Genomic DNA, 25050 nt, shown 5'->3' with positions numbered 1-25050 from the left:
AGCTTTTAGATGCGCAGCTCCTCTGTCTTGGAATAGTCTGCAAATTAAATGGAAACTGAACAATCTGGTGCCACTAAATGTTTTTAAAGCTCGGTTGGATGCTAGTCAATCGGAAGCTATTGGTATCTGTTTATGTGGATAATTATGTAAATGATGCTGTATGATGTCCTTTTGTTGTTCCATTTATGTTTTTATGTTTACTTGAGCAGGTCTCCCTTGAAAAAGAGATCAATGATCTCAATGGGATTTATCTGTATAAATAAAGGTTTGAAATGAAATGATGTTTCTGGTAGCGAAAATTCAGCAGGTCTTTTCAGGCCGAGCAAGTAAGAGCTATTTACCGATTTTCCACCCAGAGTCAAGATGAGTGTGAACCATCGCTGCAGGAGAGGCTGCTTGTGTGTTCACAGGAACATCACTATCTGCACAAAGAGTGTGCATGCTACTGTATGAAGCCTTTATAATACTTATGACCATATATTTCTAAAAATACAGAAAAATAGAGCACAGCCTCTGTCCGACACAGAGGACATACTTCAATCTTGTTTAATAAAAAAAAAAGAAATAAGCCTTGTTCTGGTAACGTTGAATTAACTATAAAAGGTATTAAAAATATTTTTTTGTTTTCAGTCACATTTGGACCTCAGACATTAATATTGTTTTAATTGACTTTGATAGAAAATTGTTTCGAAGATTTTGGCTTAATATGAATTATATATGAATACTTACACGGGATTGCAAAGATTAGTCATGCATAACTTGATGCAGATCCAGATTAAAATAGCATTCTACCACTAAAAACACACTAGTCCTGTGCTTGAATACTCAATTGTCTGCTACTTTAGATGCTGTATCAGAACATTTCAGAAACAAATACTGCTCCTTACACTATGTACTTGACAGTGGCATATACTATGTACTTTTTAAATCAAGATTTCACCTTTAAATCACCTCTTGTCAAATGATGCTAGCATGCAACTCTGTTAGTTATTACATTGAATGTCATAGGAAAAAAAACTATAGAATAAGAGGCATGATTTATGGAGCACATACTGGATAGCCAAAAAGCAAATACAAAGTCATTAGACCTACATATTGAACAGTACAAATAACTACAGTGTGACAACGACATGCACAGAATCCCTCTGGCACCTGCTTAGGGGTTCAGCTTGAAGGACTTTGTGTTGTACAGCGTGATAGTACTTTCGGTGACTAATTAATCTTATTGTTGTTTTTTGATCAAATCTTTATAGTTTTTTTCTTGGGTGTTACAATGACCTGAATTCATCCATGAAGGCATGTGAGAAATGAGCTGCCATCTAGCCTGTAATCCAGTTTTGTTTTTACAGGTGGGCTAATGCTCTCCTTCCCAAGTATGGTGAGAACCCACGTAGGAAGACAAAAATAGCTAATAAGTGTCCACTAGTAAGTTCAGCCAATAGTTTGTTTTAAAAATTCAGGGGGGGGGGGGGGGGGGGGGGGGTTATCAATGGTGAAGTGGCAGATGGTAAGACAGGAAGGCCTGGAACATTCTTATAACGGATGTTTGGAAATGATAATGAGAAGGGATTGGCAACATGTAAACAAGACGAAAACAATTCTATGGTGGTTATTTACCGGACTGATTTTACTTAAAAAACCAGCAACACTAACGTCTGTAAAATATATTTTCCATTGATGCTCTGTAAATTCAGACAATGGTTGTGTTGTGTGACTTCTAGTCGATCTCATGACCGTGCTGATATAACTAAGCAAAGCAAGACTGCTTCAACGGGCAGACCATAGAGCAAGCTGCTGTCAGGTCAGCAGTCAGCAACATCCGATGAGATAAATAAGTATATATATATATATATATATATAAAATCACATTACTTTTCCTGGTGATTTTTCAAAAAGCCAGATATTATTTGATTTGTTTTTCGAATAAAACTCAATTGAGAGAAAGAGGACAAACAGCTTGGAAACACGTGGTTGAATCTGAATGACTTTTCTCTCTTTTTTTGTTACTCAAACAATAATTAGACCATGGACCGTTTGTAATGTGAGGTATTTGCCTTCCAGCTCAGGACGATGAATGCATCGACACAAACTACAATCGTTTACTCTCATGAAACTCAGATAAGCCCATCATGGTGAGGAGATTCGGGCTCCCTTTCATAAACACAGATAACTGTCTGTCCTTTATGAAATGTAGCAAAAATGTTTGCCTTTTTTTAACATTCTTTTCAGTCTCAAAGAATAAATACACAGCAATATTATGATCATTTTAACTTGTATGTTTCTGTTCTTACCTCTTTTTCCTCTCTCATGCTGTCTATTAGCTCCATCACCTTAATAAAGTGGTTGCAGCGGAGGGAATGATCAACAACATGGGTAGGAAGCGCTTTATGCTGCCAGTGTCTCCATTCCCACAAAGAAAGCTCCCTGGACGCTGGCCTGCTTTTGGAAACGTCATCCTTTGGGACATAAAATGACAAAATTAAGGTATTAGTGAAATAGTTAATAGTTAATGTATTTTTTCTAGGGTCTCTACGTATACTGTAAAAAGGTTTCAGGGCATGGATGGCTATACAATACTCAGTGTTTCCCCTACCATTGTCTTGGAGGGGCGCTGCGCCCCGCCAACGGAGACCCGCGCCCCCCCCTTTTTAAAAAAAATATATATAGCACCAAATTGCAACTAATCTATATCTACTGTCACTTTTCACATTGATCATGTGCTCTTTTATTAAATAAACTAAACTCTTTCATTTTAAGTTGTGAGTTTAGTGTTTTTGACCCTAAGAAACACTGATGCATTAATCAATAACAACAATAGTCCACAGCTCCTCTCTCTGTTCCAGAGGATTTAATAAAGATATAACCCAATGCCACCCCCCCGCTCAGGCAGCACCCCCCCAAAGCAGTAAACCTAGAGGAAACACTGATACTCTTTAGGTAAAATGTATTCTATTGTTCAGTACTTATCAGACACCCAAAGGAAAAAAGAAACAATAGGAAATAAACCTGAGGTGGTAGATCGCCGGGTATGGACAAGAAACGGGACGGTTTTAGAGTAGGATGAGCTTCATCTTCCCCCAGCTTCATTGTGGCCGCCCAGAGGGAATATTCAGTACTGCTAAGAAACCCGTCAGACGTCGAGCTGCCCTGTCGAACTACCATATTAGACAAGCACACACTCAGAAACACATGTGAAGTTTCCCTAATCAAGGAAAAACTGTTTTTGTTTAACCAAAAAATGCCCCGGCGTATTACTCACTCAGATTTTGAGGGTGGATGAGTGAGACCCGCCCCTCAGAGTTGAACCGTCGACCCCTGATGGACCGCCTGTTGCTCTCCTGATGGTCAAACTGGCCGCAGGTGATGTGCATCTTATGCAGGGTGGGGTTCACCCCCTCAGGCAGCATGCGGGGACTGTTAGGGTACATGTGGAACCCACTCCTGTTGCCGATAATGGACTTGTCCACACTGCGCTTGTTGCTCATGCTCTGGTTGTAGGTCTGAGGGAAATAAAAGTTAAACATGTAGCATTAGTGGTTTTGTGGATCTGTGTCATGTGCATTTGGTAGAACATCAAACTGTTGGTTCAAGACTCCACAGCACATTTTGTCCTGCTTTTGAAACACTCACCCTGTCTTCGCGTCCCTCAGCCAGGATGACCACAATTCTTCCCTGCCTCTTGCGTCCCGTACGTCCCATTCTCTGCACCAGACGGATGGGATTCTTCTGTGCATCGAAGCAGACAATGAGGTCCACCTCTCCGATATCCAGCCCCTCTTCCCCCACACAGGTCGACACCAGCGTGTTGTAGCCTCCTTGACGGAACCTGGACATTACCTGCAACACAAGTGACAAAAGATTTAAAGTATTTTATTCTTTCCATCCTAGGTTATCCTACTTCACTCATGTGCCTATATACCCATCAGCATATTGAGTTAAAGTTTATGTGTGCTAGTTATTAAAATTGAGGTTCCTGTATACACGTTCCAAAACAAATGACTTTCATAACATATTGACGATCTGGTGTTTACAGAACATGGACCCTTCCATCAAAGCACTATTCTTGGATCTATAGAGGGGAAATGGCACAGACTGTCTGCAGAGAGACTGTAGTGCTGGGCAACGAGCAGTGATGTCAAAGCAGCAGTATTCATTGGAGTGGTCTCTTAATAAAAATTAAGAGACCACTCCAAATGGTTCTTAAATCTCAATCATTACATGTATGGCAGCCATTCCGGTGTCTGTTGAATTCATTATGTTATAGAATAACATTAAAAAAATGTCATTTTATTCAAAATCATACCTATAGATAGTAAAACTAGAGAAACTGATTACGCTGCAGTGGAACTTTTTTCCAGCCAAATGTTAACTTGAAGGTTTTTATATACGTATTTCTTGAGACTTTTAACAACATATTATGTTTTATTCACTGTACCTCCAGTTGTTCCTTCTGGGTGAAGCCTTTGACTCCCTTCCCTGCCGAGGCTTGGCCCATAAATGTCATGACCCGTATCAGCGGAGCATGGTGGTTCAACATGTCGGCGATTTCCTGTACACTCTCACGGAACGAGGAAAAGATCATCACACGCGTGCCTACTTCATGAGGCCCTGGACATTAATAAGACAGAGGAAAACAGGATGGTTAAAATGACAGTAGCCATGAAACCATTTTTTTGTATTAGATCCGTTTGATTCAGATGCTGGGATGCTTTGTTCTGTGATCTTCTCAAACGCACTATGCTAAGTATAAACATACATAGCCTCATCAAAATTAGTTTCGCTTAGCTCCAAAGTCTATGTTGAAGTTATTAGCTCTAATACAGGGGTCTCGAACTCAAATCCAGCCCGCGACATCATTTTAAGTGGCTTGCAAAGAATATAATACGTTTATTGTACGGTTACATGCCACTTTACAGGTTGCCCATAAACTACATGTCCCACAATGCATCTTGGTTTGTGACATGCACACTGAAGAGACTTGCAATTATTTGCCCTGGACTTCTGCTTTCAGACGTAGTTAATTACTAAGTTATTATCCTATCCGATAATACTCCAATTCAGAGGCAATAATGTACTATAATACATTTATTTTATATATATATTTATATAGTTTCAACCGGCCCTTTGAGTGCAACCTTTATGCGAATGTGGCCCGCGATGAAATTGAGTTTGACACCCCTGCTCCAATAGGTTGAATTATGCTGTAACGAAGCTCTCCTGTTTGGACACTGTGGCACTATTCATTTTTGTAAACATCCTATTATGAAACATGATACAATTTTGCGTCAAGCACTGCATGTATGAGTTACAGCATAGCAATGATATAACAAGGAAATCACCTTTACTTTCTGCCAAACTCTCAGCCTGTTTGAAATGCTGCAGCACCACCTCATCCAGTTTCTTCAGTTTTGGGTGACTGTAAATGAACGGCTCACCTGGACCTGGAAATATTAATCAGAGAGGATGTTAGTCAAATAGATCCCTAGCTTTATCATTAAGGGATAGTTTGGATAGTTTCAAGTAGGGATATTTATGGAAAGTATCCGAGTCAATATAATACCTACAGTAGCTGGCGGTCAGTACACCCCCAGTTTGGAGAAAAATACAGAAGGGGACAGCTGGGACTGGAGTGATTGAAAATATCTATATCAGTTTTAGTGAACGCTACATTTTATAATATGTTCACCACCTAACCTTGCCGTCAGAGAACCTTTCTAACAGTGAACTGAATATTTCTTCAAAACCACAAGACTCAGTAAGAAAGAAAAACATTAATTGACGATGGCAGAACACAGAAGTTGCTAGTAGCTCAATTGTTTTATATTATTGGACTTTGACGAGTTTGGATTCACCAGTCACACAATAACCGAACAAACTAACCGATTGAGGCAGCAGTATACAAGCAACCCATGTGTTATGCGGAAAGAAACTGAGTCTGGTGGCTTACAAAAAAATCATAGATAATGGCTTCAGTTCCTCATCATAAAACCTGATATCGATCTGTTTTAGATGGCTAAAACGTGTTTTTATGATGACGTTGTCCAGAGCAGTCAATAGGTTTGCTTTCAAGCCATAACAGCTGTCTGTTTCCAAACTGGGGCCATGTCTACCTCCATCTAATGTAGGTGGAACACTAAATAAGGACTTAAATTCACCCAACTTCAAAAACTTCAAAGCATCCCATTTCCTATATAGTTCATAAATGTGTCTGATATGGTTTAAATGAGTTCTCATATACCAGCAGATGGCTTCACAAACATTGCTTCCATCTCATGGTAAAGGTCAACGAAGGTGGGAGTCCTCTGCAGCTCATTTCTGGCCCTGGACATCTCTAAGCCAGACAAAGAATGGACAGTGCTCATATCGAACATCATACAGACATTACACATTATGGAGTGTGCATACACCAACAGGGCATTGATCAATCTGGGGTCAGAAAGGTTAGTGTGTCTGTAAATAAAGGGAACAAAAGGCTCTTCAAGACCGTTTCATTTACAAATCACGATTCACAAGCAGAGGTAGGTTTCTACGTGATGTGGAGAGTTACAGTGGCACAATACAAGTTAGAAACATCAATTTAAAAGTAAGACAACACAATTTAAAGTAATGAAAATACAGTTTAAAGCAAATTGAAAGACATGGATTTGTGTAACATAAAATACAAAAATAAACAATTATAAGAATACAAATAAATGCACTAACCTCTGGTTCCGTCCATGATTCCCTGAATGTAAAAGAAGAGTGATCTGAGCCCCATCTGCACGAGCAGCTCGTAGCCATGGTACAGGCTGATGCAGAGGGCAAAGTCGCCCTCCAGCATTCCCTGCTGCGGACCCTGTAGAGAGCAGGAGAGCACACAAGTCGACAATAATCAGATTTAAAAAAGATTTTATAAAAAATAAAGATTAAACAAACAAAATATTGAAAAATATTGTAAACATTCTAAGATCATTATAAAACAGATTTTAAATTAATATACTGTACTAGATATTAAATGCATCAAAAATCCAATAATTAAGATGGGTTTTATTTATGAAGTGTCTTAACCTCACTGTGTTATTGATTCTTTTCTACAGCCTTGGGCCAATCTTTCTGAAGACTTACGAAATAGAAAGGTTTTTAGAAAAGTAAGTTTTAATACAAATAATAACAAGTAATACCTGAAAATGTCAATAAATAAGAGTGTTAGTTATATGACTTAAATGTTAAAAGAATGCAAGAAGAAATATAAATTCTTTGCACTCTCCATTACCACCAACGAGTTAATAGATAAAAGAAAAAAATAGTTTCTCTCCCCTGCTGTAGTTATCAATGGTTTATATTGAATTATTTGTATAACTCTCTTACTGAAATGTTATAATGTTGGGGCTCCCTACAGCGCAAAAGCAGAACTCAATTCTGAAAGGCTGTGTATCATGAGAAAGTGTACTCTAAAGCACACTGGATTTGACTATATTGTACTCTAAAGCACACTGGATTTGACTATATTGTACTCTAAAGCACACTGGATTTGACTATATTGTACTCTAAAGTACACTGGATTTGACTATATTGTACTCTACAGCACACTGAATTGGAGACTATAACACCCAAACATTTGTAGAGGAAAGTCCGTGCCTTGATGTTTGGCGGTGGGTTCTTGCGGAACTGATCCCTGGCGAGAATTATCTGGTATTTGCTGAGAGACCGCAAATCCTTGTGTGGCATCACCCGGTTCTGGACCAGACGAGACATGAATTTGTCCAACACCTAGCAGGAAGAGCAACACACGGGTCATAGGTCATCAATAATAGGCCAATTCCAAGTGAAAGTGTGATGATTCAGAGTGATTGGCAAGCACCTTGCTAACACCAAGTTTGACAATGCACTCAAACACACACATGCCTTCTGTGAAAGCTTTGAGATACACCACTGCCACCTCTATTGGTCAACAGACTTGCACAGACTGAATGGAGGTCCTACTTCAACAAAAGACACATAATAACAATAAATGTGTTGGATTAGTTCTCGCTCCTGCCTTCGTTTCCTAGTAAAGGGAGGAGAAATGGAAGCATTTTGTCAGATGGACACATTTACCAATATCTATTCATCCTCACGGCCACAGATAATGGGATGCTGGGTCATTACGATTTCAATTTCAGCTGAGTATGGAACTGTTGCTTTAGAAACGCAACAGGACAAAAGGCCTTTCGGAAAGAAGAAGTGGCCTCCCCCTTAGAAATAATTAAAAAAATGAGTTGCTGCAACAGATGAGAAGCAATTTCGTCGTTCTGATTGGTAGTAATGGGGTTTGTGTCATGAACAGAAAGCTTATTTATAGTTTGATGTTCAAAGTAGGCCAAAATATATTGGTAAGCATACAGTTACATTCATAGTTTTACAAGCGTATAGGCTATACTTTGTATACTAACTTTTTCCCTTTAAACTGGGTTTTCTTCGGAAGTGTTTCCTTGTACGATGTGAGGGTCTAAGGACAGAGGGTGTCGTATTGTCATACTGATATGCTGTACACACTGTGAAGACCACTGAGACAAATGTAACATTTGTGATATTGGGCTATATAAATAAACATTGATTGATTGATTGAACAGAGTACTAAGCCTAAAGCAATGTCCTAAGATGTGTTACAGCTGAATCTGTGTGCAATTTTAAAACTTGCTCATGTTTATCATATCAGCAGCAGCCATATATTGCATAAACAGGACAGGATGCTATCCCATCTTAAATTGGCAATGTAGATCAATCTAACCTACAGTAATTAACCCACCATGTTAGCATACTAAACAATGCATCGGAATATGTTTACAGGCTACAGTAATGGATGCTAACAAGCTAGCATGCTTAATGTTTCATGCTATATTTCAGCATGTTAACTGTAATAGCTCTTAATCCACATAGTTGTTAGCATGCTCACAAAGCAAAGCATAGATTGATCAAAGTCGGACCAGTACTTAAATGACCAATGTAAATGAACACCATGACCTTTTCTCTGGCACCACCCTCAGGTCAAAATGTACATATTTAGCCTGTGGTGGAGACACTAACTTCTTCCTTTTCTTCTGTACGGTGTAAAATAATTCTTACATTTATTGTGAGGTTAAAATAAATTGACTTGTTTTCACAAAGACTTTGACAATTTTAAATCAATAAACATAGTAATAGGAAGTGTTCTGCTGTGTGTCAAATGTGCTGTATATGCATGTCTTTCTGGTTGTGCGTGTCAGAGAGAAGCAGACAGCATTTTGAGAGACAGGCCCACAATCTGTTTACGAGGCAAAATCTCTCTATCTCTCTAGTTAATTGAAAGGTGGGGCTTAATGAGGCAATGTGGTAATCAAGTCCAGATTATGAGATTACTCGGCACCAGATTAGTGAGGTCTCCGTATTTGTCTGGCTGGAATGTGGAGTGAAATGACAGAAAGTGCAAAAAGAAACTACAACAAGTTTGTGCATGTTTCCTTTACACTGATGTGCCATGTCTGAAACAGTTGCCTATGCCAGCTGCCTGCTAAAGGTTATTATATTATCATACATCATTTAGTAATTTGCCCTTTTTTTAAAATGTATTTATAAAATGTTAATTGTTGAGTCTATAAAACATGTCGCACCTATAAAAGGTAAGATGGCTGTTTTCTACAATTTATGAATTCAGAGTGAGGGTCTAAAAAAAACAAGTGACATGTAATGTAATAAAATAGCAAAACAAATATGACGTGAATGTAAGATTTAAAATGTCCGCAAAGCCACTAAGATTATTAAAAAGAGTAGAGTAGAGAGGATAGGAGGATGTGTGCCAAATGACAGCATTGTCTGCGACAGCCTCCCTGAGCATGCTCCAGCTGTGGCCAACAGATGATTGGTTAAGGGGCATGGAGCTAAGTGACGTGGTGAAAAGCTGAAAAGGCCAGTCTGTAGGCAGCTATTAATGGCAAAACCTACAATAAGCTGAATTCTTATCACTGCAATTGTGTAGGACGAGGTCTACATCCAGGCATGGGGGCAAAGTAGAGTATTTTTAGTGTGTGTGTATCAGTGTATGTGTGCACGTTTGCATGTGTGTATTTAGATGGAGAATCCCCCACAGAGGATTATATAATGTCCTCTCTACGTGCATGTTGAAGGTTACAACATGGTGGTTGGCTGTTGCAGCTAAACAGATCAGAGGAAATCCTGCTTAGTCTGTCCTGTGTGTTTATTATCCTCAAAAGGGTACATTTCAGTTCCCCATCTGCTACAATAAAAGACATAATAAACTTAACCCTAATTTAAAAAAGATGTTCCAAGTTAATTCGTTTTTTCTCAGGTATTCTGGTGTTAGTATCCATAAAGCTTGTGTATTTGTATTTATCCATCGAATTATATATATATATATATATATATATATATATATATATAAAAATTAAACAAAAAAACTAAACAATCAACTAAAACATAGATGCATTTTTCGTACTAACACAATTGGTAAAGAATGAAGTTGACGTTGCCCATTATGCAGTATACATTTATTACTATTTTCAGATATTTTATAGCCAAACCAATTAAATAAATAATCGGTAAAATATTCTGAAGAGGAATTGTTAATGGAAAAATAATAATAATTTGCAGCGCTACATACACACATTTGCACCTGCATAAAAGGCAAATTAGAAAACAACAACAATAATTTAGAAAATACCGCTTGAATGACGTTTAAGACCTAGGCTTTGTGTAATTGTTGCCATATTCGCCCCTTCTGGAATATTGTTGATCAACAAATGTGTGTACCCGGGTGAGGGTATTGGGTATTTACGGTTTCGGGCAGCAGGGGGAGGAGGAGGTAGTGGGAGCCCGGGCCGCAGCGTCACGTGGTGCGACCTCATCTCCTGTAAACATCGCATTCACCTCGTCTGCAGCAGCGAAAGGAAGCTCACTCGGCTCCGGGGGAGGCGACCTCTTAAATATAAAGTCGAAGGAACATGGCTCGTTAAAGTCGGATTTATGAATGAGAGCATGAATATCGCTACATATGTCGAGGAAATATACGTAGCACCTGGTTTGTTGACCAGAAAGTAACGACTGCCCTAATCTGGACACGCAAACATGCCAAGGTCCGAAAAAAACAAGTAACGTAGCGTAAATTCAAGTGAGTCGAGCTTCTTTTTTAAGGTATTTTCGCTTCTTTAGTGCTAGTTCTCCGCGCAGAAATGGACCGAGGTGGCTGCCAGATGAGTGGCGGGGGTGGTGGTGACAGCAGCGGGCCCGACAACAGCGGGAGGATCAGCCTGGAGGACCTGGAGTCTTTCTCGGAAGACCAGCTGTCAGACTCGGGCAACGGCAGCCTGGAAGAGAGAGAAACCATGCAGGAGGAGGAAGAGTCCGTCCGACTGCTGCATTACTGGCAGGACGTCGCGAGAGGACACCAGGTGGAAGTGGCACCAGGTAAAATAATTAAAAATAAACACGACGAAGGAAAAAATACATACGTACATAATAAAAGGCTGTAGTACTTTATGTTTTAAGCGAGCCGTCTTATTCTGGATATAAACCTAGGTAAGGTGCAGAGATGAGTAAAAACAACACATGTTTGACAGTTAATACACTTTGTCTACACTTCCCGTCTGCTCCATGTGCATTGAACTAGTTTTCAGTCGGGCTCAGATAAACCAGTTCCACGCAGTTCCATGCATTCCCTGTCCTTCAGTCAAACGTGTTTGTTGACCAACCGCATAGTTACTCAAAACGGTAATGCATTAAATGCAAGGCCAGCTTTTGGAGAACACGGACACATTGCTAATACTTTTGGCGGGTTGAGACAGGTCGTAAATTAAATGATCAAATTGTTGTAAACAAGTTGTGTTTCCTCATGTGAAAGCATGGGACCGGGAAGAAGAAAACATATTATTTATTTTTTACTCTTTCCATATATTAAGAATACATCTGTTGGGTCTATTGGGAATTGTGGAGATCCACTTGGTCAAAACAATTGTGAAAGCCCTCTGTCAAATTTAACACTGTTGCACAGAAAGCAAGGGATCACAAGTACAGTCAGGCAGGTCGTAATTAACATGACATGTAAATAATTCAATTGACATGTAAATAAGCATTTGCTCAGATCCAAGCGTATTGTGTTGTTTTCAGGAATATAATGGCAAATACTGGTTTCCTCTTGTGTTTCTAAATATTCTATTACACCAGTACGACATGATATTGCTGAATCAGTCATCGTTTTGATAATAACATATTAATACTATCATATTTTGTGTCTACTAGTTAGAAGCTATGTTGGATCTAGCCAGGGGGAAATGGCTGCAATGTGGGTCCATATATTCATGATCTATTTGCAAGTTTTCTGGAGTGTCGTTAGGGCGCTCAAGGTTGAACTGCTCTGCAAGTCCTGAACTGAAAAGACGGCCTCCGACCAATTCACTGATATAAATGTGCAGAGGAGCTGCCCCTCAGGGCAAAAAGTGCAAACATGTTCGGTCAAAATTGGTCTTAACATTCTAATTTGACATTTGCAGGTGTCACATTTGTTTTTGAAGTGTTAACAAATATTAACTGACGGGCAAAAACTGCATCACTTTGTCAAGGAATCAAACAGAAATCAAATGGAAAAATAAATGATTTCGGTCACTGATACTTCAATTGGCTTATTTTCAAAGTCTATTTCAATTCCACTGTTGTTTTTCTGGAAGATTGTTGACCAATACAAACCAAAAAAATGACCTGAATTATATATTATTATTTCAATCAATGATTGATTTGTCAACTTGTAGCTTTTCGAGTGTGATTTTAGTCTTTAGCTAGAGACAACAACATCAGGTGTTTTCGAATCACAGCTATTACACATCTTGGACCCAATGAGATTAGCTTAACTTCAAGAGTTTAATATATAAATAAAATGCTTATTTAAAAAAAACAAAACACCATTAATTAAATCAACATCAAAGCCTTCTTCAATATTTAAAGGTCCCATGACATGGCCATTTCTACTGATCATAATTCCATTGTTGAGGTCTACTAGAATAGATTTATATTGTTCAATGTTCCAAACTCACATTGGTTTCTCATACAGCATCTCTGTATACTAGTGTGTGTATTCACTCTGTCCTACACGCCTTGTTGGAGCTCCTGCCCCCCCCCCCCCCTCCCTATGAGCCCACTGTGCTCTGATTGGTCAGCTTGCCCACTCCGTTCGGATTAGTCAACCACCGTTACAGCTGGACATCAGTGTTCATGTGTTACAATGGCGTTTGTTAGCAACCAGAAAATGACACCAGTAAGGACAAACAGATGAGAATGCTGCATCGGGACTGGGTGCCGTGTTGGCGGGACGTTGCGGGGCTCGCTGCTGCGCCCTTTGAGGCGGACCGTGTGAGCTGGATTACTGGTGTAGTTTCCTGGTTGCTGCGCGGGGTCTGCGAGACACCGCGAAACTCAGCCTGAGCACACACACACGCACACTCACAGCCAGTGAGCACCGCGGAGCATAGAATAAAAGAATAGGACATAAAACAACAAATTGGGAATTATTAGAGAGCAGTCACTGCCCAGTGTTGTTCCCTCTAAATGCAGACCCATACCCGCTTCTTTAGGTATTTGTCATCTAACTAGGTGACCTCTTAGAGTTCAATAACACAGACCGACATGTTCTCCTCCCTCTATCCTCAGAACACCCCGCTAATTGAGGACGTGGTACGATCCTGCTAAATCCTGGACTGCGACACTGTTGCTAACTCCAGTACAAAGCCACAGTAAACTCATTTTCTCTAATTGGGATGGAGCAGGGGTTTTGTGGGAGTTCTGATTTCCAGACTGTTGGAGTTCATTTGACTGGCTAACATGAGCTAATGCTAAAACATAGCAACCACCTAGTTGTTGTTGGTGTGAAAAAAACATGCGTTCATTCATTGTTTAAATTATATCTATAGCAAGACCCATCTGTACCATTTTACATGTTTGACTCTTACAATACAACCTATTAGTAATGTACAAAAGCCCTTTACAGACTATGATTTCCATCGACTTTGTTTCCAGTCGAAGTCTTTGCTGGAAACAAAGACGATATTATTTGCAAAGGATATCCAGAATGGCTCATTGCAAAGAACAATGAGGTCAGAGGAGCAGAAATCATCAACTGATGTGGATGCACGCAGGCTTTGTAGCTCGTCAACAAGATGGAATGTATTGCTCAGAAGAGTCTCAGATGGGCACTGCAATGTTTTTTAGTGAACACCAAATAAAAAGTTAAAAACAAAGTGCACCTTAAGCGCACCCAATAAACACAAAATAAATTAAACCGCAGTGTTTTATTGCAAAATCACAAAAACCCTACGTAATTACACCCTGATCTTTTCCCACACTAATCTGTTGTGACATTGTTCCACTTTGTAAGTGTGTTTGCAAGAGACTAAAGAAAACAAGTATGCACATGTGTCTGTGCTGTGTGTCCTTCAGTGTTGTTGCACAGGCCCGTCAACACATGCAGCATTCCATACAGGGGTTATAAAAACATGAAATACACACTGCCCCATGTTTTACTTAATAATCTCAATCAACTGACCGGAAATGTGACACCACACATTATTTTAACAGTACACACGGTAGAAAACAATTCTGCAACTTTTACGTAAGAAAAGTTACAAATTATACTGCTCATTCACCACGTACTACAGCAAGCTCGACTCTAACTTTTATTCTTGGTTAGCTCTACTTGCCCCCCGCTGCACTATGTACAGCGCTTTTGCGCAAAATCCATTGTCTACCACTGCTGATTACACTTCCGGTGTATATTTCTGACATTGGAACAATGTTTAAATACTTTAAATGTGTATATTATGTGCAATTTGTTTAAAAGGAAAACAATGTGCATCGAACAGAGGTGCTACTGTAGAGTCTGGTTATCTGTAGGATATAGTCTGAACTATAAGGGAAGTGAAGTCGTTAAAAGCTGAAAAACTAAAATCGTCTCAAAATGATTTGTCAGTTAATCAGAGAAGAAAAAAAGATGGAATGTGGACAACCATGCAGCAGTTTAAGCTCTAAAGTGTTTTATTTCCCTTGTCCCTCTTATTGAGGACTCAGACATAAACTGACGGGTAACATGCCGAGCCACTCCTCATAATCAGTGATTTACAGTGTAACCTTGATTCCATGAGATCTTCAATGAGTTTCGTATCGTTCAGATCCTCTCAGACAGACAGCCTGTTGGGAGGATTGATCCCCTAAATACCACAGATACCACTGAGCCAGTTCTCCACCATGATATTGATTGACAAAATGTGATTGATTGGGTTCACCTTCACTGACGTGTATTTGACAGTTTCACAATGGAATATATTGGCATTATTGGATCAGACAACATTAGCATTATAATAACAGTGTCCTGTTATTGTTTAATTCACTGACAACTTAGTGAATGATTTGCTGTAGTCATAGTTTTATACGGCATTGTCCACACTAAATTCAGTTTAAGCATGTGTGGCTTACAAGGTGTCCTTAAGTTACAGTTCCATTGGGGGTACACCACATTTTAGATCCATACTATGCGGTTTTTAATCAAAAATGTGGTACTAGGTGAAAGATGCTCCAGTATTTCAAATGCATTGGCCTCTGCTGTAGTCCCTCTCTGTTGATTCAAGTCTATATCTGACGTTGGGCAGCTTTAGTCAGCATTCTCTCCATCAGCTCCAATGAACATGACTCTCCGTGACATCCTGGCACAGCGCTCTGCCCATCTGGCAGCCTTTCCTCACACAAAGTACCAACACTGCCTGACAGTAGATTACTAGAAATGAGGATGCATTATAGAACAGCCCAAAAATTCAATGTCTCCCATTTAAGCATGAAAACGATTAAGATCAAGACGGTGGGCGATTATTTTCTTTTAGTTAACTTGTCTTCGCAGCTCTAGTACAAACCTAATGCGGGTGTAAAACAGTTGTATGGACATATATCACTGTACTGTACACGTTAATGACTACCGTACTTTTCGGACTATAAAGTGCACCTGCATATAAGCCGCAGCAGCTAAATTGTCTGTCTGTCTTGCTCTCGTTCTGTCTCTCGGTTCCACTTTTACTTTGGCGCGCTACCTGTCTCACTCTTTTCCGGCCTCCGGCTTTTCCTGCTGGAGCCCACCGCTTAAAGGTGGCGGGCGCGGACCGGTCATAGAGCCCATAGCGTTAAAGGTGGTTAATTTTACCTGTAAAATCCATAGATTTAGGAGGTTCCCTAGTGGCCTGTTAGCTGTACAAAAAAAAAAATGGGGAAAAAAGTCGCGGCTTATAGTCCGAAAAGTACAGTATATTGTTGTTACATTGTTTAAACTGACTAAGTATTGTTTGTCTGTTTGCAGAAATGGCAGAGCCAATTCAACAGCTAACCACCAACAACCAAGGACACAGCAGCAGAGAACACGTCCCTTTCACTGTGCTCGGACGCAAAGAAAAGGTATCTACTTTTTATACTTTCACAAGACAAATACTTTCAGCTGGTGGAAAACATGTCTTTCTGTACATTTTCTATATAATAATAACATAGGTTAGCTGTTCTGTTTGAGTATGGGTCAGCTATTTATATTTGACATAATGACCCTGTCACCCTATACAATAAGCCATTTAAACTCCTTAGGGGACCATATAAATAAAGAGGGCTAATTGGTTTAACTTGAGTCAATTAGTTTGTTAAAACTTGGCTGGAGACTTCGATTAAACAAAGGACAATCATGGCACCCTAATCTTAGAGCAGGTGTCAGTGCTTTGTAAGGACAGCACTTTGACTGGAAGCAGATTTCCACCAGTAGGTCATTCGCTTGAACTTCAAGGGAGACATTTTCTCAATATAATCATGAATAAAGTACGAAACAAAGTAGGGTTGCTCGATTATGGCAAAAATCATAATCTCGATTATTTGGGTCAATAATTGATATCACGATTATTAAAAACGATTATCCATTTACTTTGAAAACATCAATTTATTGGAGAAAAAAATGTGAACAGTATGTTTTTAACAGTTGATTCCCCTGAACTTTAAGTATAATTCAACTGAAAAACCAAACCAAAAATTATTTGAAAAAAAATAAAATAATAATAATAATAAAAAAATAATTGTTTTATTTCGATAACGTTGTTTTCGTAATCGTTGCAAGCCATAATAGTAATTACGATTAAAATACGATTAATTGAGCAGCCCTAAAACAAAGTTTTATCACCGATTCATCTAAATATTCAGAATAATTATCTAGCTAGAACTTGAAGAGCTGCTTCAATCATATATCTTTTTTGGATAGTTAACAGTAGGGTCAAAAAACTGAAGAATATTATCTGACAGTCTGTAACTAAAGTAAAGATAAAATCCAAAAGATGCACCAGTAATAATAACTTTACAACACCTCATCAGCTAAAATGTATTCATTCCAACCAAGTTTTATAAATGTGTCAGTGAAAATACGTCATACACACAGTTATGTTTTACAACTTTTGTAGTTAGCTTTCTATAAGTCTGTTGTTGGCATTCTCAAAATCCTTCTCCAGTTATAATAGAATAAGTTCATTTGATTAAAAAAGACATAATCTAAATTTGAAACGGCATTCAAGAGTATTTCAAGTTACAACCCAGTCTTCTCTTATCATTTCCAGTGTGGGGAGCTGCTGTACGAGAAACGGCAGTACGAGAAGGGCCACTGGGCTTGTACAACGATGCGTGAGGAAACTTATGAACAGAGCATCTGCTATGGTTTTATGAAGATTATGAGATACATTTGCCAGCAGAACTCCTTGGGTGAGTTCACAAACAATGGACTATTTCAAATAAGGTTATGGCCCTTTCAATGTCCCTGCCTTTTCTTCATATTTGTTTTTCAAGCAAGTCTTACAGTTAATAACATCTATTGTTATTTCCATTTCATCTCTAGAAAGCTACCTGGGCATGACGCTGCCCATCGTCACAGTGGTGACCACAGATGAGAGTCATTCTACGATCTCCAATGACGTCAAGGTGGCATATTTTCTTCCCACTGAGCATCAGGCCCAGCCGCCACAACCCAATGACACCGACATCACCATAGAGATCTGGCCCGCCGCTACCGTATACACAAGGTCAGTTGAGAATGTAGGGCTGTACTCAAGTAAAGAAATCTTTAGTTGTCCAACGATCATATAATGTTGTCTACTAATCGATTAGTTGTATAACCAATACAACTGTAACCCTGAGTTTCTCTACAAAGACTTGTCATTCAAAATAAAAATAAAGGTCTTAATTGTCAATTGAAATGTTAGTCGATGAAGACCAAAACAACCAATTGGTCCACTTAAAAAAAGGTAGATAGATCTACATTTGATTTAGATACCGTTTCTATCCAAAGGGACTTACAATAAGTGCAAGACAATATAACAACGTTAACTTGTGCTATTCTAAAATAAACTCTCTTCTTGTTAGCATTGATAGCTTACAATAAGCCTTTATGATTATTGATCAATAGTTAGGCCTGTATAAATGTGATTCCTCAAATGTATGCACGACTACATCCCTCTTCTAGGCCCTTCACTGGTCCCACCAATGAAGTGACCATCATTCAGCAGATCAATACCATGGCTGAGCAGCTAGAGCCCGCTGGCGAGTGCGTCAACGACTCCTTCATGGTGGCCGGCTACACTAACCCTGCTCACATCAACCGCCAGAACGAGATCTGGTTCCTCGAGCGGCCCAGAGGGACGAGAGAAGATTAAGCATCATTCTTATCTGTGACCCGTGAGCCTCATAAAGACTCCCTAAACACTGCCGCAGCTCAGCTACAGCCTCAGGTGAGGTGCAACCCAGTATTTAGTCGCCACCTCTACCTGAAACGACCACCAGCCCAGCACACTCCAGACCAGTTGGGGCCAGACAAACAAAAAACTCAGCCCTTATTCTACCCTGGGTGAATTTTCCATGTTCATTTAGATAGATCCGTATTCCACCCATAAGAGCTCAACCAAACCACTGCCATACCCTTCATGGACACAACACCGATATAAAAGTGCAGTATAGCATTCGCTCTTACATTGAGGTGGCAATTAACCTTTCCTAAGCACAGTGCCCTGTAGTTGAAATAGTTGTAACTCTTAAGCGCTGTGTGAACACATGCAACGGCCTGTCTTTCCACAGCGGAGGCAGGTTCCCAGAGGACATGCACCCTTATCATGCTCCCTTTCTGTTAGTTGCACAGCTGCAATGTCTTGTCATGTGGGCTGAAAGTCAATGCACAACAAACATTCTCTAGCTAGCTGAGGTGATTTCAACTCTATCACGGTTTATTTGCCGTTTCCTTTATCTCTTGACTACATGATTCACAACAATGTGATGCCAGTGACACTGATATACTATATTGTTGTAGTAGTAAGTGCAATATATAACAAAAATAAAGTTATTAGAGTTGCTGAGCCACTTAACCAAAATGAAGCCGCTGACAACACAACCAGATAGACAACAACCGAGGCGTCAACTTTAAATAAGCTCAACACAACAGGAAACACTAATGAAAACGCACACTGTGTGTTTGTTTGAGCATGAAGCTTACACACCTTCCGGCGCAGACTGAAAACTCATCTCTTTCGACTCCACTTCGAGCGATAGAATGACTAACAAAGAACTGCTAACAGAGCACTTATATGCTAATAAAGGACTGGCTTATCTAAAGCCAGTTGAGTGGCACTTGAAACGATTGGCTCTTTGAAACCTGATGTTCTTATATGATTCTGTTTTCTTCAAGGTTGTGTCTTCCTGGTCGAATGTACTTATTGTAAGTCGCTTTGGATAAAAGCGTCAGCTAAATGCAATGTAATGTAATGAATGTACAGCTATATGGAGGGTAACAACTAATGACACATTTCTATAAACCAACTCACTGATTTTACAGCTGAATGACAATCAAAGTACTCAATAAATACATCCTTCTTTCTTAAGAAAATGATGCAAGTAAATGCATTCCTTGTTTCAAATCTATTCACACATAAAATAGTTACCGTCTACCTCTTATGCTCTTTCTTCTTGCTACTATGTGTCAATGTTAGTGCAAACACCACTGCTGCTGAGTAGAGACAATGCAACTAAGAAAAGACGAATGAAGAGAATATCTTTACTGTGATTATACACTTTATGTTCAATAGAAGCTACATTCTCTTTTAGTTCAAACTGTTTAATGTTCTATCACCAATCTAAAGAGAGTGAATTAAGTATATATATATATGTTTATCTTCAATATATTTGTAATTAAAAATGAATGCAATCCAACACAAAGTGATACACATCAAACCAGCTACACCTAGAGTTCACAGTAATATAGGAATGTTTCTGCTTACTTTACATTTACTGCGTGGGTGCCAGTGAGATCAAACTGGAAGTGAACTAGCCAAATCATCACTGTGTGATTCACCAGGACAAGGGCATCCTATGAAATGCTTCTGCAGTCAGTTATTGAGGCCTAATGATTGTGTGTAAAATTCAAAAGTGAAATTCAGCTCAAATTGTGAGCAGGTTTGTTTCATTGTATTTAATCCACATAACAAAAATATTAAGAAAGTTAGTTTTGGGTTGGAAAGGTTGCCCAGTCTTAAAGTCAGGCAGTTTTGGTTGACATCAAGATATCCAAATCCAAAGAATTGATTTTGAGTTGACTTGCAAAGCCATGATTCATGTGAGTGGGGTTTCCCTTTAGGAGCCTGGTTATATGGGAACATCAAGTGTGAGTTTTTCCTTTCTTTTTGCGTATTGTTTTAGTGTTTTGCAAAAGTGTGCTGTACTGTGAAAATGCAAGTGCAACAGCAAGAGCTACTGTGGTTTTCTTTGTTCAATAAAAACATACTTGTCTCCCGTCTTTTGAAATGTACAGTGATGGGGAGTTTCATTAGGCTCGTATACACAATACACAAGATCTACATCACGCTGGGAGTATTGCTGCAGAAATTAAGTAATATACAGAAGTACAGAGGAGTTCAGGATAAACCTCTAAATACAATTAACTATTTATTTTCATACTAATGTAACAACTGACCTAGTTTGTTTGATTAAAAAAACATCTTAGCTTCATACCAATACATACCAAACAGCAAGTACTGTATACTTAATAGATAATATGGGCTCTATGTAGACAACACACCTACTTGTTCTGAAATACATAGCTTAACCTGTTTTACAAAACAACTGGTGCTCAGTTACTGTAGCATAGTAACATGAGTTCTCACAAGAGGGTCACACACACACACACACACACACACACACACACACACACACACACACACACACACACACACACACACACACACACACACACACACACACACACACACACACACACACACACACACACACACACACACACACACACACACACACACACACACACACACACACACACACACACACACACTATAGTATATCAGAGTGCAGACTATTGCACAATACGGTGCAATGTTTATATGGGATTTCTAACAAAGAACTGTTTGCAGCTGACTCCAAGGTACACAGGAAATATTCTAATAAATATGAAAACACAATTTATATGTTTAACCGGACATGTGTTAAAGTACAGACTGTTCATGACAGATAGAGTATTTTAAAGTAAATAATAGATATTCGTATACAAATGACTTCCAATGTGTGTGGAATGCCACCAAAACAGAGTCCTATACACCATAGGTTTCTATCTAGGTTGTAAAAAGGTATGACGGTATATCAGATCTGACTTGGACACCGTGGCCTAGATGTTCTCTGAGATTAGACGCTTGGTCTACAAAAACCTCTATCCACGCTCAATTAAAACCACAATGCATGGACACAAGAAATCATGAGGCCACTTTAAGTGTTATGAGGACTGGTCTCTCTCTAATGTCTATATTAAAAATGGGCCAAAAGCGAAAAGGAACAGCACAGACACTGAGCCCCAAGAAAACCTGTCTGCATGACTGGCTAATTTTTCTGATTTGCTAAGCAATCATGATATTCCGCTTGAATAACCCCAGTGGTGCTCATTTTACACCCGAGTGCAGGCATGTCTGTATTTTGTGTCCTGTGTCCGATCAAATTAAGAGAGAGCAGGGGGAAATGGAGGTTAACCGGCGGGTTGCAGACGCCATCCCATCAGGGGGGGTAATATAGAGAGAAGGTGAACATTGAAAGTCAAAGCAATTACACATTAAGCCAGACAATCTCTATTATTACAAAGATTCCAAAAAGGATCAGAAAGATGGGAATAAAAGGACCAAGAAGACCCAACAGAGCTTATGTACAACAGGTCGAAGCTCTCGAATGCAGGTGTCACATTCCGGCTGCCCAGCCAGTCGAGACAGATGAAGTGTAACTGCACATTTACAGTACAGTAGACACTGACAGTAAGCCAACCCGTGATACGAAGAGAGCCTGTAGGGTCCGTTAATAACCCCGAAACCATTTAGTCCACCAGCGCTGGAGGCAGAACAATGAGCGGGGAAAGGATGTTGCTTTCAGGACAAATCAACCAATGTAATATTAAGCGACCCAGGATGAACCACAGAGCCAGAGGAAATATGTGCTGCTGAGAAAAGGATTAAGGCCAAAGTTCTTCTACAACAGAATCAAGCAAACGGTGACCACAAGGTGGCAGCAAAACACCAAAACAAACTACAAATGTAAGATGCTATAATCTATATATCCATAAATCTATATTTCACTAAAAACAAAGGGGGAATATAAACTAACGTTTAAATTAAAGTTGAAATGTTTTTGTGTTCTGGTGTGTTACTGTATACAACAGTCATGAATCCAGCAGTGAAAACATCAATGACAATGAAGATTGATTAAAAATATAAATGCATAAAAAAGTAGTTTTGGTAACAACAAGAAAGAAATGCAGTCTTCGTGCTGCAATTGTATAAAAAAGTGAGCTTCATGTTCTCTTAACCCTGACAGTTATGTCTGATGTTTATTTGTTAAGGGTTTGTACAGGAGTTCAAGTTGAGCGCTTTCAATGCATTTTCTAGGTACCTTAACCAAAAGCGTACAAACTATAAAAACCTTTATTATCGTATATATTATCATAAATAGATACTATATATGTAAATGCAATTCGGGAAAAAAATGTTTGTTTTGGCAGCTGTTCATATTAACTTTGATAGAATGTTTTATGAGCTCTGCTTCGCTCCACATCTGGTATGAGACGCCAGGAGACAACCAACAATAATGACGATGGGATTGTTTCAATTCAATGTTAAAAGATTGTTGGCCTTCATGAGTGTTGTGTAGTGTAGTAGAAACACCAGTTTATGTTGCAAATCACACATATTTGAAGGAGAGCACTTGAAATCAAACATATTCCGAGCAATTTGTAGGAAAAATTAAAAGCTTTAAAGAAAAGGAGAAGTTTTGTTAAAATGCTTGTGCCTACCTGCAGGTAGCGCGCCTGGTGAGCAGAAAGAGCCTCTCCCAGGGGAACCACCACTTTCTCCACACTGCGCTGGTGGGAATGCGCCTGGATGTCTGGGCTCTCTTCTGAACGCAGCTCAATGTGGGAAATGAGCAAATTAGAGATCACCGCCTGCACCGCCTGAAGGGAGAGGGAAGGTGGAATCATATAAGGAAATAGTTAAATAGAGATTTTTGTTTTGAGGTCACATTAGGCTAGAAAGAAAAAAGGGATAACAGATATAGAATATTGTTCTTACCTTTGTATCTCCACCTGGGGTTGCACTTAGGGCCAGGATACGGAATTGCAGAGTCTGACTGCCGAGCTGTCTGATCACCTGAGTAACAGGAAGATGAGCCGATATAAAACATTGTGAGAGAATTGTATTGCCATAGTCTCAAGTATATTCATTTTCTTTAATGTTAGACAAATTACAGCTAATGAATTAATCGGTATAAAGATCATGGTACTTCGTTACATTAAAGCACGCCTGCTTTTGATTTGCCGTCACATTGCCGACAGTAGTTTGATATTACAGCAACAATTGTGAATAAAGTTTCATACTGCTGCAGCAGCAGTTTGTGTACCTGACAGTAGGCATGGTTGCCCAGCGCCTTGTGGGCTTCATCGATCACCACACACTTGATCTGCTGGGCCGGGCAGGTGTCTCTGGATAGATCGTTCACCATCACCTGAGGGGTGAGGAAGAAGATACGCTTGTTCCTCCACACCTCCTGTCTGTTCTTTGCTGCTGTGCTGCCTGCAGAGAAAGGAGATGGACTGATTGTTGGTAAAGTATAACAAAAGAAAGATGGGAGCCACAGCCTGTGTGTCATGATTGTTACCTGTCAGCTCAGCCATGTGTGCCTGTGGGATCCCCATCACTTTGTAACAGGCCTCGATCTGCTGAGCCACCAGAGGTTTGGTGGGAGCCATGAATACAATCTTCCCCGATGGATACCAGCGGTAGAAGTTGTACATAACCACTGCGGCTATAAATGTCTTTCCCAGACCAGTGGGAAGACACACCAGTGTGTTCTGAAACAGAGCTGCCTCTGATATCTTCAGCTGGTACTCCCTGAGGGGGTAGTTGGTGGGGTAAATCCATACCTTAGCCGAGGAGCTGTCAAAGCCAGGGAAGTCTGGATATGTCTGCCCACCTGAGGGGACGGGAGACAGGGCAGTGCTCTCTGCTGCTACAGGGTTGTCATATTGAAAAGAGTTCACATTTTCAAGTTGTAGGCTCTTCTCAGCTTCATAAACAGCGACCACCATCAAATCATCGTCATCAAAATCATCTTCATATGCAGGTTTAGGGTCCTCTGTCCTCCTCACTTGGTTTTCTGTTGTGTATGAACACCCCTGCCCTATTTGAGCCCATAGTGGATTGAGAGGAGGATATGTTGTAGCTACCTGAGCAGTGTTGCTTGGGGTTGTTTTGCGCCGTCCAGCAGCTTTCTTGACATCCTGTTTCGGTGGAACAACTTTGTTTTTGGAGACGGATGCACCCCAAGTCTGGAACAACGTCTTCTGATTTGAACCACTACTCATTTTCTTTAGTTAAGGCGGAAAACTTAAGGAAAACGTGCCATGTGACGAGCAGCAACATTGCAAATTGAATACCGGCTGGTACATAAACACGGGGTCACTTCCGC

General features: G+C 39.7%; 2 protein-coding genes across 2 annotated transcripts in view; one reads left to right on the top strand and one right to left on the bottom strand.

The window, feature by feature from the left end:
• Nucleotides 1-25032, bottom strand: part of fancm (FA complementation group M) — a 42520-nt gene extending 17488 nt beyond the window's left edge. Inside the window, exons 1-13 of the mRNA XM_034111051.2 lie at nt 24241-25032; nt 23983-24155; nt 23655-23732; nt 23378-23536; nt 7618-7749; nt 6703-6835; nt 6239-6331; nt 5340-5441; nt 4436-4608; nt 3631-3837; nt 3260-3500; nt 3007-3155; nt 2292-2456 (exon numbers count right to left, since the gene is read on the bottom strand). Of these exons, the coding sequence (XP_033966942.1) occupies nt 2292-2456; nt 3007-3155; nt 3260-3500; nt 3631-3837; nt 4436-4608; nt 5340-5441; nt 6239-6331; nt 6703-6835; nt 7618-7749; nt 23378-23536; nt 23655-23732; nt 23983-24155; nt 24241-24946 (2511 nt within the window). The 5' untranslated portion in view covers nt 24947-25032. The remainder of the gene's footprint in view (nt 1-2291; nt 2457-3006; nt 3156-3259; nt 3501-3630; nt 3838-4435; nt 4609-5339; nt 5442-6238; nt 6332-6702; nt 6836-7617; nt 7750-23377; nt 23537-23654; nt 23733-23982; nt 24156-24240) is intronic.
• On the top strand, nt 10839-20830 carry soul3 (heme-binding protein soul3). The gene is made up of 6 exons (XM_034111054.2): nt 10839-11087; nt 11164-11418; nt 16337-16431; nt 17619-17760; nt 17894-18077; nt 18518-20830. Exons 2-6 carry the CDS (start codon nt 11184-11186, stop codon nt 18705-18707), a joined length of 846 nt encoding a protein of 281 aa, XP_033966945.1. The 5' UTR covers nt 10839-11087; nt 11164-11183; the 3' UTR covers nt 18708-20830.
• Nucleotides 25033-25050: the final 18 nt, after the last annotated feature.

This window comes from Pseudochaenichthys georgianus, chromosome 22 (genome assembly GCF_902827115.2).
Source record: "Pseudochaenichthys georgianus chromosome 22, fPseGeo1.2, whole genome shotgun sequence".
NCBI lineage: Eukaryota > Metazoa > Chordata > Actinopteri > Perciformes > Channichthyidae > Pseudochaenichthys > Pseudochaenichthys georgianus.
Note: the sequence above shows the minus strand (reverse complement) of the source record. Positions and strands in the feature narration are given on the sequence as shown.